Source organism: Pempheris klunzingeri, chromosome 8 (assembly GCF_042242105.1).
Source record: "Pempheris klunzingeri isolate RE-2024b chromosome 8, fPemKlu1.hap1, whole genome shotgun sequence".
NCBI classification, from domain to species: Eukaryota; Metazoa; Chordata; class Actinopteri; order Acropomatiformes; family Pempheridae; genus Pempheris; species Pempheris klunzingeri.
In genome coordinates, this window is record NC_092019.1 from 22,500,063 (window position 1) to 22,515,938 (window position 15,876).

The 15,876-nt window shown below is 43.9% G+C and overlaps 1 protein-coding gene across 2 annotated transcripts in view; it reads right to left on the bottom strand.

Moving 5' to 3' along the window:
• The window catches only part of lmna (lamin A), a 29,492-nt gene extending 14,185 nt beyond the window's left edge, over positions 1–15,307 (bottom strand). Inside the window, exons 1-2 of one of the 2 annotated variants that reach the window (XM_070835006.1) lie at positions 15,228–15,307; positions 13,098–13,486 (exon numbers count right to left, since the gene is read on the bottom strand). In XM_070835006.1, the coding sequence (XP_070691107.1) occupies positions 13,098–13,441 (344 nt within the window). In that variant the 5' untranslated portion in view covers positions 13,442–13,486; positions 15,228–15,307. Of the gene's footprint in view, positions 1–13,097; positions 13,487–15,100 lie in introns of both variants that reach the window. The other variant, XM_070835005.1, reaches the window with a different exon arrangement.
• Positions 15,308–15,876: the final 569 nt, after the last annotated feature.

The following is a 15,876-nucleotide window of genomic DNA, read 5'->3' on the forward strand; positions in this document are numbered from 1 at the left end:
TGTGCATGTGTAGGAGTGCTGGCTGCAGAGACTGTGTGTGTGCCACTCTGTAAGTTAAGTGCATCTTTGTACCGAATGTGTGTATGTTTATATGACATCAGCGCCTGATGCGTTGTGAAATGTGTATGCTACAGCATGTCCATGTGCACTTGTGTTATACTGCATATACTATTTACATAATCCAGCGCAGAGTGTGTGTGAGTTCTTCATGCAGGCGTTTGCTTGGGACTACCTGTTTATATAATTCAGTGCGAATCGTCTAATTACAGAGCCTCGGCGCAGATATCCTCTGACTTTATGTTTACATTCCGTTCCATCAAAGCGCTGTAGCCTCGCAGCCTGCGCCCGGAGCACATGTGTGGAGTCACTCCGAAGTTATTGTGTAAGAATCACACTATTAATATTTACAGTACCATACACGGTCGGTGTGAGACTAACAAATGTGGTACTGAGCACGGAGAGCCAACAGATGACCAAACAAATGCAGATTACATTTGGGAAATTAGGTGAATAAAGAGAAAAAAGTACAAGCCTGTTTCATCAAGACAAAGGAATTCTGCGCAAGTAAAACAAGACTAGCAAACTGAAGAAGACCTTTGTGCCAACGGGGCAGTGCTGCTTTCTATTCTGCACTGAAAGGAGGAGTTAAACCGAAACAGAGGTAAGAGGCAAGTTTTAGTCTCGTTTTTTTTCTTTTATTTATCTTTTTTTCCCTGATTTGGCGTGCCTTCTTTCCTCCCACACACACAAATGTCTGCACCCTTGGAAAAAAAAAAAAAAGAGTATTACTGAAAAATAATAAAAGGTTTACACATCATTCCACTGTCTTCAGCTGCAGTATCAAAGCTTTTTAAGGCATTTTGTTACAACAGAGTAAATGACACATTTTGAGGCACGGAGACAAAATGGGAGCTATTGGACGGAGACAGTGTGAGATGGGGTGAGGAGGAGAGGAAAGGCTGGTGGGGGGGGGGGGGGGGGGGGGTGTGAAATGGAAATGCGAAAAGAAAGAGACAAAAAGAAAAAGAGAAAGAGGGGGAATAATAGAGACGAGAAATCTGAGGAGGAGGAATGTGTTGGCTCGGCTCCCAGCCTCAAGGATGACTCACAGCTATCTTTGTCCACCCCAGTAACGAGAAACGAACCCCGCCTCGTGGAGTGAAAGAGAGAAAAAAGCCCACTACAACCCCCCCCCCCCCCTCCCTCCCTCCCCCTGTTTTGCTATGCCGTTGCCGTGGCAACCAAGGCCTTGTCGTCAGGCCTGCTTGTATGCCATTTCTACCACGCTGTGGCTGCAACGGAATAAAAAGGCGTAGACTTTTCTGTGCGGACTTTCAAAATTTCTCAAGACTGAGAGGGTGTACTTATCGTACGCGCCTGAAGGAAAACGCAAACGTATGATTTTTACAAGATATGGCAGACGAATTACTGCAGCCACAATACCAAAATAAAGCTTCATGAGACTTTGGTAACGCTGATGCCAAGTAGCTAATTAGCATCGAGAACTAAGATACATTTGAGACAAATCTAGTAATTTTAGAGCAAATTCACATTCAAATTTAGACTGAAAGAAAAAGCATCTTTTATTTCCATGTACAAATTTTACAATTTAGCAGCAGCACTATTTCAATGTACCACTCTGAAGAATGGAGGATTTTTAACGTAACCACACTAAAACACTTTATACAGCTTCATCGTCTGCCCTCTGCACTAATGGAGCAGCTGCCTCCGTTTTTCCTACTTTGCAGGAAAAATGTGTGCTCTTACTACTTGGGGTCAAAGTGTCCTGCACTGATTCGATCTGATTGTTTCTGATAATGAGAGGGCATAGTCTTGGCTGCGCTGAATGCCATTTAAAGTGTTAGTTCAGCCAAGTTACAATAAAACATTTCCATCCTTACCTCCGGTGCTTTGACATAATTGTATTGGAGATTGCTGCTGCCATCCCAATGTAACTGGGATGAAAAATACATTTGTTTAATTTGTAATTCTATTTAACGTCTCTTTACAGAAACAGAGTCCCCATTGCTGTGAATAATTCCTCCACCTCACTGTCAACAGTTTTCATCGAAGACAAGCAGAAAATGTTGACAAAGTAAAGGGGAAATATTCCTGGGAAGAGATTCTGATTTTTTTAAAACATTTTCAACGTGGTGCGTCACTAATGAGATTCAATTCACTTACACTTTATTAGGAGGGTGACAGAAATCTCAGAGGGCAAATAAAACCAAGATTTTCTGCATGGTTTGTTACCTCTTGAGATGAGTGAGATTTTTATTGTTTATGGAAAGTTGACGGACATATTCCCATTTATGGCAGCTGCGTAGAAAAGCAAGGTAGCTGCAAGGGATTGAGGAACCCTCATGCACACACTGACACCTGGGAGCTGCCCACCACAGCTGCAGTCTTGTGCAGCCTCTATTTAAGCACACAGCAGCTCCCCTGCAGCAGTGGGGGGTTCAGCGCTTTGCACATGGACACATCTGCTGAAGCTGTGGAGGAACACGGGGGGGTGGGGGGGGGGTGGGGGGGGTGGCAACTCATTCATCTGACCCATGAGGCTTTCCCTGCCAGTGTGTTTAAAACAGTGATTCTCTGTAAGGCGCTGCTATTGTTGCAAACAATTCTTCACCCCGTTCATTTCCTGTAGTTCTACTCAAAGAATTTCTCTGACATGCACTGGAAGTGTCCATTGATCCATATGGTATGTTACTAAATAAACACAAAGGCAGGTACACACACACACACACACCCCGTCTGGCAAACATGTGTGGGCACATACGGGTGGGGTTTCCCGATGACTCACTGCTTGAACGCTGGGAGAGGAAAAAAGGGGTTCTCCCAAATTCCCTATAGATTGTCTAAAATGTTCCCTTCTCCAATTATAGCCGACCTTTCCTCTTTCCATCTGCACTACATTTAGTTTAGCCATTCACAGCGCGGCTTTAGAACACTGGAGGGAAAAGGTGACTAAGAGGAAAGTAGCATAATGTAGAGTTTTAGTAAACAAACACGGGACCAGAAATAGAACTGGCACCAGGAAAGCATGCTGGAGTGTAGTACAGTACAGTACTGTGTTAATAGGCCATTACAATTTTTCTATTTGTCAGTCTATTTGTGTCTATGCAAGTTTTTAAAAGAAAGGCAAAAAAAAACAACCCACCACACTTTCCCAGAGCTCAATGTGACGTCTTCAGATTGCTTGTTATCAAACCAACTGTCCAGTATCCACAAGTAGTTAATCGCTTGACAAGCAGCGGCCCAAATGCATGCTGGGGGGTGGGGTTGTCCCCTTACAGACTTCTGCACAATAATAAACCATAATATAAAACAAAGCTAATGAGCTGCTGGAATGAGTGAATGTTTGGTATTTTCTTTACAAATGACAACAATGTGATTTTCAGTCCATCATTTCATCAAATGTGCAGATGTGAGTACAACTTTGAACTGATAAACTTAAATGCATCTTTCATTCACAGGTTTAGAGGCCTGTTTGACTAACTGCAAACGAAGCGAATATATACGGCACATGTGCAACACACACTCTTGGGCAAACAGAGACGTGACGAGTATCAACCAGAATCTCAAGCGCAGACTGCAAAATGATGACGCAAAAGCCATTTAGGCCTGCTAGTGTGATTCAACTGGTTTTCCATGTCAGTTGTGCAACCCTCTAAAAACTCTGCAGTACGGCTGGCACATGACTGCTTCCTGTGTCTCTTCAGGGATGGAGAACACAATAACAGGGATTGTTGTGTGTGTGTGTGTGTGTGTGTGTATATATGTGCGTGTGGTAAATCACCAGAAACCAACAACAACGCAGCCTTTGCCAGGGGCCACCCGTACATGTGGCAGATGGGAACAGAGTCGCAGTGTAAAGCGGAGCAAATGCCGTGTCTGATAGGTTTCAGGGAGCTGACTTCTGACAAGACAGCCACAGAGGGAGGGGAGACGGAGAGGACAGGCAATGTTCTCTCATGTCAGACTCGTGCTTTTGTTTAAGCTGCCCATAAATCAAACTTTGCGAGAATCGAATGTACTCTCTTTGTCCCATTCATGCCTGCGAAGATTCGCATTTGTTACTACAGTTCCTCAAACACAGTGTCAGTCAGCAAGTGGGGAGACAGAAAGGTGTGTAGAGAAAGTGTGCGTGTGACCGCAGACACCAAAAGGCAAATGAAAACAGCCCTTGTTCCTCCCTGAATGATTAGTTGGTGATTCATCCGATGGTGAGTCAGACGTCCGTTGCCTGGTGTTACTTTTTAAGCTACTTTTCACTGGTAGGGAATCAGATTACTGCAGTGATGCAGAGCAGTGCCAGGATTCAGAGGGCGCCACTCCTTTCATTTTCTATATTTACAATGTCATAAAACAAACAAAGGGCACAAATGAAGGTAGGAAAGTTAATGTATGCTAGTAGCAAATCAAGATAAGAACTGTTACTACGCCATGAGTACCATGTCCATTGTCTTTAAACAGTCTTGATCAGACCTGACAAACGGTCTCTTATTATCCTCTGAATGCACACTTACTGAGACTGCAGGCACCACTGCGTCCTTTTGATAACAGGCTTAACTGCATTGCCTCAACACTTCTGTTTTAATTCTGAAGAGAAATGCATCTCCCTTTGCATCCAAGGTTTAATTGTCATTTGGTTTAACCAGAAATCTCCCTGGTGTATCACCACCTTCACTTAAGCTCCATATAGTAACCTCATTGTGTTCTAGCCTCCCCTCCAATGAGGCACAGAGCTTTCCAGCTGCACTGAGTCACAATGAAAACTCCATGGGTAGGAAACTCAGAGTGCTGCTGATGTTAGCTTCAAGCTAAACAAGGCCCATGTGGAGTTTATGAGACTGTGATAAGTTTTGGTCGGCATTCGTAAGCTTGTGCTAGCCTCTGAGAAATAAAAAGGATTGCATGGTTGGAATATAACCAGGTTGTGGTTGTGGGACGAGCCTGTGGATTATGCACTCTCACGCAAAGCTGAAATGGACTGGCACTGAACACAGACGGACGGGAAACACGACAGATCGGACAGAGTACACATCCAGAGCAAAGGTGCACTTCGCATCAGGACAATCCGCAGAGTGTCAGGTGAGCTGTAAAACACACAAGTGATGCTGCGTTGACTTTCCTTTGCTTTCCTGTGATTGTCTAAACCCTGGCACCCTGTGTACTGTTCTCTGTGACAAAAACACACCCATCTGGCATCAAGTAAAAAAACTTCCTGAGTGTGGGGAAAGAGAACTGATCATTTCACTTGTATATAACACATTACCGCAGTAATGTAGCACAGCGGTGTACTCCACACAGGTTAGAAAGACTTTAAACTAAATTAATCTCCAATTATTTTCCATTTCAACAAAAGACTACAGAAGTGTAACTGATGAGAAACCACATCAAGATGTAAAAACTTGGCTCCTAGGCACATCCTCTCTGTACCAATAAACAAGAGCAATAGTTAATGCAGAACATCTGAGGCCGAATCTCAGATTCAAAGTTGAAAGAGCTCCCTCACAAACTCAGTGCCCTGTTTAGATTATACAATAGAGCTGCTCCAAACATCCCGCTCAACTACAGTTTATTAAAGTAAATGAGCTTTTGCAGATCTGGAATTGGAACAATTGTTACATAACTAACCAGATGATTGAGGTTACAGTGCACCCACCTTGCCCACAGGAAAGTCCTCGGGCAGAAAGACCAAGAAAGAGAGACAGAGAGAGAGAGACAGAGAGAGAGAGAGACCGACTCCACAGTCCCACCATCTTAGACTGATTTACCCTGGCCATGTGCGAGTGAGTCATCGAGGGCTTGGCTGGCTCCGAAGGTTCTATGGAAACTAACCTCCACTCTAACACACACACACACACACACACACACGAAAAAAAAAACAAAACAAAAAAAACTCTCCTGGTACCAAGTTCTGGTCCGCTGCAGTCCAAGACCAACTCTCTCATTACTCGCACACCAATAAAACCAGAGAGGCTCCATACAGCAGCCATCCAGCACATTTACAGGGCCGCCACATCTGTTTTCCATTGCAAGATATTCTGTTGGGGTCTAAGAGAACAAATAGTCACCAGACCAGCCAGCCATACTCTCTCCAGGCCATACATCACCTACTGACACTATCTACAGGATAAAGACACATTTACAAAAAAAACAGTAAAGTGCTCACAGTAAAACAAGCTGTGTGCCCTTCAGCTACAATACCTCCACATTAACAATTAATTATATCACCAGAAGGAGGTCAGAATAAGAATTCGGTGCCTTTCGCCATAAATTCGGTTTATCGACAGAAAAAAATATTTTGACAATCAGTTAATCATTTAACATATTTTTTAAGTAAAAACATTCTCCGTCTCCTCAAACGTGATGATTTGCTGCACGTCTGCTTTTATACCAAGAATCGCTTCAGGTTGTTGTCTAACAAAAAAGTAATCAGAGGACGTAACCTTGGGCTCTGGGAAATTGTGATGATTGTGAAACTGTGATTTCACTATTTTCTAACATTTCAGGATGGAAACAATCGAATAATTGAGAAAACAATCTGCAGTACAAATGGTAAACATAATCATCTTTATTTGTAGCTGCAGTCTGTTCACATTAACATGAATTTTAGCTCTCCTATTTGTTACATCGTAGAAACAAACATGCCACATTTACTACTTTAGTTTTCATACAATCACTTTCTTGCTTTCAGTATTACTGGATGAATGGGGACAAATTTTCAGCTACTGTTTCTGTGTAATGCCACAAAGCACTCTAGAGAAAGTGTGCTGGATAAGAAAAACAGCCCCAAAAAAGTGTGAATTATCTCTAAGATAATTCAGGTGTAAATTATTTAGTTCTCTCATATGCAAAGCACTGGAAAAGATTCATTTTTGTACTTTTGAACAAGTTATTCAACATTATTGTGCCGCCTAGAGAGTGATCCAATTTACATGACTGCTGGATGACACCCAAAATCACGGGCTCTTCTCTGCGCTCCTATCTGCCCTGCCGTGACTCAATGTGACAGACAATTGTCTGCTGTCACATAATATAAGCTGAGATCATCGCAGGGGAACACAGGGTTTCCCCCCCGAGGCAGCCACAAGAACATAGCAGAATGTGATCAAAAGGCATGGGGGAAGATGTGCGGCAGTGCGGTGAATCTGCTGCTGCTGGATGATGGTTTGCTGCCTGTTAGTGGCCTCGGGGAGCAGGGCTCATGATGCGGAGCCCGAATTTAATCCATGAAATGCTCATTTCTAGAGAGGTAGTGGAGTTTGTTTAATTTTGTCAAATTTGAGACGGCCATTTTTCATGGCAGACATTTTGATTGATGTCCTTACAGGAAACACACAGATGTAATTAACAGCATTAATGAAGGCAGTTCCAGGCTCCTGGTGTCGCGCACGGTGGCTCACTTGCATGACTTGCTGGGCACTTACATGGAATGAAGCAATTGTTCAATTAATTAGTTCTACCTGTGCTTTTCCTGATATGACAAGTCAAATTGTCTGCCGTGAAAAGGGTCTATTGGTGCAATGATTAGTGAAGCTGAGGGTTAAAATGCAGCCAGGAGATGTTTTCAAATAGCTGTCGGCAATTACAGTCAATTGCAGTCAGTTAAGAATGAAGTGGTCAGACTTTAGGCTTCCACAAGTGTGTGTTAAAACAGAAATACCTGTCAAGGTGGGTGTTTTTGCCATTCAAACAATTATACATCAGGATTATAACAACCTGGCAAGCTTAATTTTTCATCCCACTAATTACACTGACCTAATAACAGCACATTACAGTCTTTAATATTTTACCAAGTGCATAATCAGTCTTTTAGATGTTGGAAGGAACATGCATACAGTGTAATAGGCCTGTTCAGACTTTACTCTGCAGCTATCACACGCGCACGTTTTATCTGCTTTACTTGCAGAATTTTTTTCTTTTTACTTGATTGGATATAGAGTGCTTTTTGCAGGCTAACCCAGAAGTTACATACATACATACATACTTCATGTCGTGGAACAAAACTTGAAAATATCTGAAGCTTGTATTAACAACAGACCTTATTTCAGGCATCTAACCAAAAACCCATATCCTAACTAAGGCAGTAAATATCTGATGTCCATCAGTTGTAGATGCGCAGTCACGTGTTCCATCATGTAAACGTGTGAGATTTTTTTTGTAACCAGTGAACCATCACAGGAGGGAACTGCTGGTTGGACAAAATGGTGAGTCTGAAGACATAATCTTGGGTTTTTGAAAATCGTGATGTTACTTTTTAAATACATGCATATTGATACACATTAGGAATATTACTAGTAATTAAGGTCTACATTACTTTGGTTGTTTCCTGCAGTTTCCACAATACAAATAATTTTCTGATTTTTTACAATTCGGTCTGTTGTGTGTCAAACTGATTCTCAATCGCCTCAGGAAAAAAAAAAAAAAAAAACAGTGTAGTAAAAGTCAGAGGCGTTTCAAAGGCTTAACTGCATGATCAGAAGTGGAGAGCAGCTCTGCTTGTTCTGTCCATTTTAGGAAAAGACTTTGTAGACGACCGTTTTATCTCAACAAACTTGACACGAGCAGTTTGAATGAGTCCTCCTGTTGCACATAACAAGGCCCAATAATAGCACGGATGTATAATGTCTTACATAAACTTTAAATGTGTAATGTATTAAGCATCTAAAGTTTCCCTCAGATGAATTGTAGAAACTGAAACTGAAGCCATGACTAATATCAGACCACTTCTTATGACGTCCACCTCTCCAACCTCTCCATCATGCATTCCCCTTTTTACTTTACCCCCCTTTATTCAAAGGATACAGACTGGCTGAATATGAATAAGAAGCCTCCGTTTGTCACATTGTATGTGTTGCTTAGTATGTGAGGTCCCGAATATTCCAAAACAAGGAAATGGATATGTGCTAAATGATAAGTGCACTTCCTTCTGTGTTCTGAGCTGAGAATCCCACAAGTTGCTGATAGCATTGCACATCAGTCTACTAATAGAGTGTCGGCCAGATCTTTGTATTATTGAGTTTCAGCATGTGCTGCAGCGGGACGTGTTCGGCCATGTCGTGGCTACCATAGCACTTATTTAATCCAGTTTTGAAAACGCTGTTTCCAATAGACTGCCTGCAATAAGATGATCTTAGTGCTTTGTCTACCTGCTGCCACACCCTGAACCATGCCGAGCAGACAGGTGTGGCAAAAATGAGCAGAGGACACTCCCTGCTATTATGTATTCAAAAGGAACAAAGGGCTTGGCAGCTTATTTTTCAAACTTTCACGGGTTAAGTCTCATCCTTATCAGACAAGCTTAATCCTAAAAGGAGCAGTGCAATCTTTGGTATTGCATAATTAAAAAGCGAGGTTAGCTTTGCATGTTCAGCACATGAACATGCCACAGATCGTTAACCAGGGATGCAACTAACGATTATCTTTATTATGGTTCATTTCTGCATTGTTGTTTGATGCGTTAAATGCCAGAAAATAGTAAAAACAAAAAAAAACATGCCCGTCACTATTTCCTAAAGCTCAATTTACATATTCAGATGGCTCGTTTTGTCCAGCCTGCTGTCAACGATATTTAGGTCAATATCATACATCATCACATTTGAGAAGCTGGAAGCAGTGAATTTTTTTGCATTTTCCATTTAAGAAAATGACTGAATCGACTATCAAAATAGTGATCATTTCACCTCTATAGTTCACATATGAGCATGTGTCTTTTGCAAAACATGAAATCTACTTGTGTGGGATTCGTCACTACAACAACAAACCAAAAAAAAAAACCACTCTACTCATATGCCTGGGTGGAGCACTGAGGAAGGATTCAGAGGACGAGTGTCGTCAGTGACACGGGTGTGTCGTTCTCCCACACAGGCTCATGTTTCACAGCCAGCGGTGCAGTTAGACTGGGCACGAGACCCCACACAGTCGCACTATTTCAGTATTAAAGGAAGGGTGACTAAACAAGGTCTTGACAAACCTGTGAACATGTCTCTGTGGCTGCTGCTGGAGCTCAGAGGCTCATGTCTAGCGTTTTCTGACTTGGTTTTTTTTTTTTTCTCAACTTACATACCTGGCTCTAAGCTATAGGTTTGCACATCATTTCACAGCACCACATTCCACCCACACCTGCTTTCCCCCCCCCTTTTTTTTTAACAGTTTTGAATTATTTACAAGTCAAATAGTGCTGTTGGGAGACTGGCTAGTATTCTGGCCCAACAGCTGGAGGTTTCGCCTCAGGGGGGAGAGCATGTGTTCATGTAGTGCTTATGCATACAAAGATGTGTGTGTGTGTGAGTGTGAAGAGACGCAGTGTCATGGCTTTGGGCTAAACAGGTGTGTAACCCAGTCAACTGAACTGCAGTGACAGCTCCACCTGCTGCTGTGTGTTCTGTCCAGCTTGAGAGGAAGAACCAAGGACATTAGCAAAAAGTCAACACACTGAGACGTGGCTGTCCAGTATTTCTTGTGCCGCCGTCTGCTGCTGTCGCCACCTGAAGCTCAGCTCCACTCCGAGCAGCCCGTCAGTGAGTATTAATAACCCTGACTTCCCGTTACAGTGACTCCAGTCAGCCCATTCCAGAGGCCATGAAAAAAAAACCTCTGAGTCACCACCCCGTCACATGGCTGAGCCAAGACTCAGAGCGCCATGGCAACCAAACACACAGCACAAGTATGGGAGATAAAGCCGGCCCAGGCTGGACTGACTGATTCTTTTCCACCACACATGCGTCAAAAGATCTGCTTCGTTTGGAAAACAATATTACTGCGGGAGCCGTTGCTACTTCTCTTGCCAAGTAGCTGGGGAATTACAAGAGGCACAATAACATGAGGGCCGCTGTGGAGGTGAATACAAAATGAACAAAACTGTTCTCTCAACACTCGCAAGGCTACACGCGGCCTTTTATCCGGAGCTCACGCCAAAGTCAACATCCTCATCCACCTACAGTGAGAGCAAATTTACGGACCGTAAATTGATGAGCTCGGGACAGAACTGACACCCAAATGCACCTCCGCAGAGTACAAATGAGCCACAATAAAGGCACATTCCCTGCAGGATTTTCACGTTTCTATTTATCTGTCTACACCCAGCCCCGAGCCACACCTTCTTGGTTCCGTGTACGTTCACATGAATGTGCTTCGCAGTTCACATTCAGTGGTAATGTCAACTTAGTGGAAGGAACACAATAGCGAAAATTGGGTGAAAGTACTCCCTGCCATGTGTGCTCCAACTGTACACACACACACACACACACACACACACACACCCTGAAAATATGCCCTGTTGAAACTAAGACTGTTGCAAAATGCATGTGTTAAATGTTTCTATCTCCATGTCCTGTCACTCCTCTAATCCCGAAAAACAGGGATCTCTGTGCAACAAACGCAGACTGTAAGAGACGAGTAAGCAAATACAGCGAGGGAGTACAAATACTCAATATTTGGTGGTTTCTCTTTGTCAGACCCCCCCCCGTCCGAGGTGCACTTTGCCAAGACACTGACGCATTCCACGACAGCCTCGGCTGGCTGAGGCCTACGGCAGAAGTCTATTCCGCAATCACTTCTGAGGACATCACCATCGACAGTCAACCTGCAGGGGAAACTGCTATTCATGCAATCAGTAAGCATCTTAAAAGAGATAGTGAACAAATATATAATTGCACACTATCCTCTGTTGACTCACAATCCACAGAAGCTGAAGTCAATCATTTATTACCCTCTCCCCCTTACACACACACACACACACACACACATAAAACTGCAGTGCCAGGTCTGCTTAAGGACGAGGTGACTTTTATGGGACTTCTGCGTGACTTTTTCCCAGTGAAGGGTTTACTTTATTCACACTAAACAGATAATAAACCACTATGAAGTGATTCTTTTCTGCTTTTGTTTATAATGAATAGATGTGATTTCTAAAACATTGTTTCTACTCAGTGTGTTTCTTAATCTGTGAAGTGCAGGCAGAGTATAATTACTGATCATCTATCTCTATCAAAAGTGCAACAGGCCACGGATGTGATTTCCAAGCTCGTGTCCGTAGAGCCAGCACTGAGCCAAGTTATCACTGAGAGCCTTGTGCTGCCGAGTTGTGGCAAACACTGTAATGAAAGACATTCTGTCATTACGGTAATTCCACCTTAACAGAGCCGGCTGTGTGTCAAAGGTGGAGCCCGTTTGGCTGAGGGGACGTCATTTCCAGCGTCCCCGGGGGCTTTAAGTGACTCAACTAGACTTGCTGACTGACAATACATACAAACTTAACCGCCAGGAATGTCATCTGCAGGGCTAATGTTCGGTTCAACACTCCACACTGCATTCCTGCTACAAAATGAAGGTGTTGCACCACCTCGGCAGCACTGAACAATAACAGGTGTGAACTGGAGGCATCACAGCACAAAAGCTAAAATTAGAGCATTCAGATCCACATGTTCAGCTATTTTGACTGCAGCACCGCCTTAACAACTCCTTTGGGGTGTTTTGCAAACACATCGACATTTTACAACAGCAAAAGGAACACAAACAGGAAAAACAAACCTGCACTGGTTGATGTGTCACAAAAACAGCGACATAACGTAATGCCAGAATGTTACCATAAATTATTTTAGATATAACAGGTTCTTATTTTACCTTTGTGGCTTTACTCTGCTCTCCCAAAGAACATTTTATCTGAATTATTATTATTATAGTTTGTCCTGTGCCACAAAGAAAACATTACTGGCCTATAAACTGAAAAGCACATCACTTTCAATCACCAGAGCTGCAGGAATATTCCCACGTTACTGCGGGATCAACAGGGAACTCCCCCGTAGAAGAACCAGACGACAGCAAAGAAATCTGATGTTATCAATACTGCAGCATAAAGAAGGATTTATGGATGGAAGTGCAACTGCATTAAAGTGTGTTAGTGCGAGAAATGACGAGTTCAGAGGGCAAAACACCAACATGTTGTAAGTGCTGTATGCCTGTAATATATTATCATTTACTAAATATGACGACAGGTGGCGTATGTGCAGCCACCTCCACGTTGTGACATCACTATTGTCACAAAGCCACTCCCTTTCAAGCTCCACCCGCCCATGTGCTCCTACCTGGCTTTGAGCTCCTTGTGCTCCTCCCTGATCTTGCCCAGCTCCAGCTGCAGGCGCGCTCGCTCCTTGGCCACCTGGTCAAGGGTCTTGCGGGCGTCGGCCAGTTCTGCCTCATAGGTCGCCTTAATGCCCGACAGGTCACGGGTGACCGAGGACTCCGACTCGGTGATGCGCAGTCGCAGTCCCGCGTTCTCCGTCTCCAGCGAGCGCACCTTCTCGATGTAGATGGCCAGCCGGTCGTTGAGGTTGCACAGGTCCTCCTTCTCCTGAAGCCTGGTGATGCGGGCCGGGGAGACCGAGCTGGTGGCACTGCGGCCGGTGCGTTTCTGGCTTGGGGTTTCCATGGCAATAGTGGCTCAGCAAGAGGTGCAGAGGGGGTGAGTCACTGGCTGTGGGGGAGGAGAGGGAGGGAAGACGAGTTAATGAAAACTATAGTATCTGGGCTGCCTTCCCTGGAAAGGCAGTGAGCCAAATCATGGTCTGAATCACACATTAAACATTGATGCAGTTTAAACAGAAAAAATGTTCCAGTCTTGCATAACCCTGATTCTTGTCCAGGCAGCCCACCTTCAGAGGTGGGTCTACTCACAGCTCTGCATTGTAATGGCTTCCAGGATCCCTTTTTCCAGTCAGTTAGCACATCTACAACTTAAGAACTATCCTCCGCATTTACATTGTGTGAGATTGAAGGTAATTTCCAGAGGCAGCGTTTGTTCAGAGGAATGTGATTTCTGTTTTTCTCGCTTGTTTTTTTAAGACTTCAGATATTTAGATACAACACCCCTATTATTTTAGAAAAGACGGTGCAACAGGTTCCTTTGCTTTTCACTGCACTCATGTCATGACATTTGCCTTGCTGTGATCTCATCCGGCTCCATTAAACTGCCGCAGGAGTAGCTAAGCCACTTTAGGCTGTTCACTCTTCAATAAGCATATTTCCCCACAAACACCAAACCACGTTCGGCTCACAAACACGGCAATTAAAAACTTTTAAAATATGCAGCCGCAGCCAAGGACACCAAAATAAATAAAAACATTTCCCTCCTTCCTCGTTTTTGGTAGAAATGGAGGAAAACCACAAAAAAAAGCCTCTAATTGCTTCCACTCATTTACAGTGATCAGCATGTTCTCCAGCCCACAACTACTACACCTGCACAGATCGTAATACCAAAGTGTTGACTCACAATACACACAAATAGTGAGGACAAACATCCACTTTGTGGCTCCTTGGATGTGTGTTAACAGAGACTTTGATAAAAGAGAGCTGCATTAAATGCTCCTGTCACCGAAGATACAATCAAGGATTTTATTTACATTTTCTAATATTACATTTTGGGGTATATTGAGGGACTTCTGAGGGGAAAAGAAAATGAGCCTTTTATAGATATTTAATGGGCTATGCTTCCAATGGCTGATCAATGTATCAGTATTGTTATTATCAGCTGCTACTGTGTCTAAACAGGTGCGACTCCAGAACTATTTTATTTCTCAGTGGCTGCTGCAATCACGGCCCAACAGCCCATTCCTACAGAGCAGTGGCAAAGCCTACTCCAGTGTGGTTCAGCAGTGGGCGGATGCACCAAACTTTGCCATCCATCCCCTTAACGCCCATTACCAAAAGTGCACGCAGGGACATTCACGCCCATGTGGGTGGGATGGCGCACACATGCACGCACATGATGTGTGCACACACCCACAGGAGCAAGCCCATACACTCACAAGTACTCTCTAGCCTAACTTTGAATAAATGAAGCATCCATTTAAGCTCCCAAAATGTGGTGAGCATTTACAGGCGATGTTCCACTCTTCAATAAGAGTAGCAGAGCTACTTTTAAAAAGTTACAAAGTTATTCCACACCGTTCCCTGACAAAATGAAAATGACTGTACACGTTAAACAATCAGCTTGATCACCATATCTGCACAAAGACTGGCTCTGACTGTCAGTGGGAGCAACACAAAAAGTCTCACAAGGAGAGAAAAACCTGAGGAAACTGAACCTTACCTCGGTTGTGGGAGAACCTCTCGACTGCAGCCTGCTGACCGGACTGAGTGTGACTGTAAGGGACCTTTCTAGAAGTTTATCTGCTGGTTTGAGTGTGTGTGAGCTGCTGTGTGTGTGTGTGCCCTACCCCAGAGGAGAGTAGAGACGAGGATCCGCTGAATAATGCAGTCTTGCTCTCTCCAAGTGGGTGTGTGCGCCTTTGGCTCGTGCCCTGAACTGCTCTCCAAGCTGTCGCTCACTGCACATGTACCTACTGCTGAAGAGGGAGCGAGGGGGCGGGAGCACAAGCGAGGGGAGGGTGGGGCGTCGAGGAGGAGTCAGGCTAGACAGACTGTGTGTGTGTGTGTGTGTGTGTGTGTGTCTCTCAAACAGAGCAGCTGCTGAGCTTTATCTCTCCCTGCACTGGCCCTATCTTTTCCTTTCTCTTTTCACTCCCTCGCAGACAGACTGACCTCAGCGACTGGTGCAAGTTGTCTGTCAATACAACGTGGCGACACTGATGATACTGAACAGCTCCCTGGTGGGTGAAAATATGTGAATGTGTGGACCTGACCCTGCTCCTCTCTGCTGCTGTGAGAAATACATTTTTTGCCCACTTTTGGGGTTGAGACTGGCTGCGACAGCTGACTCTTGAGCAAACGTGCGAAAGAAGAATTTCTATTTCGATCTTATAGATTGTGAAGAAAATCCCCTCTGTTCTTGGCACACACAAACACACGGCATCAAACAAGTCCAAAGTAGACAAAAATCATTCATCACCTCATAACGGGGGGTTA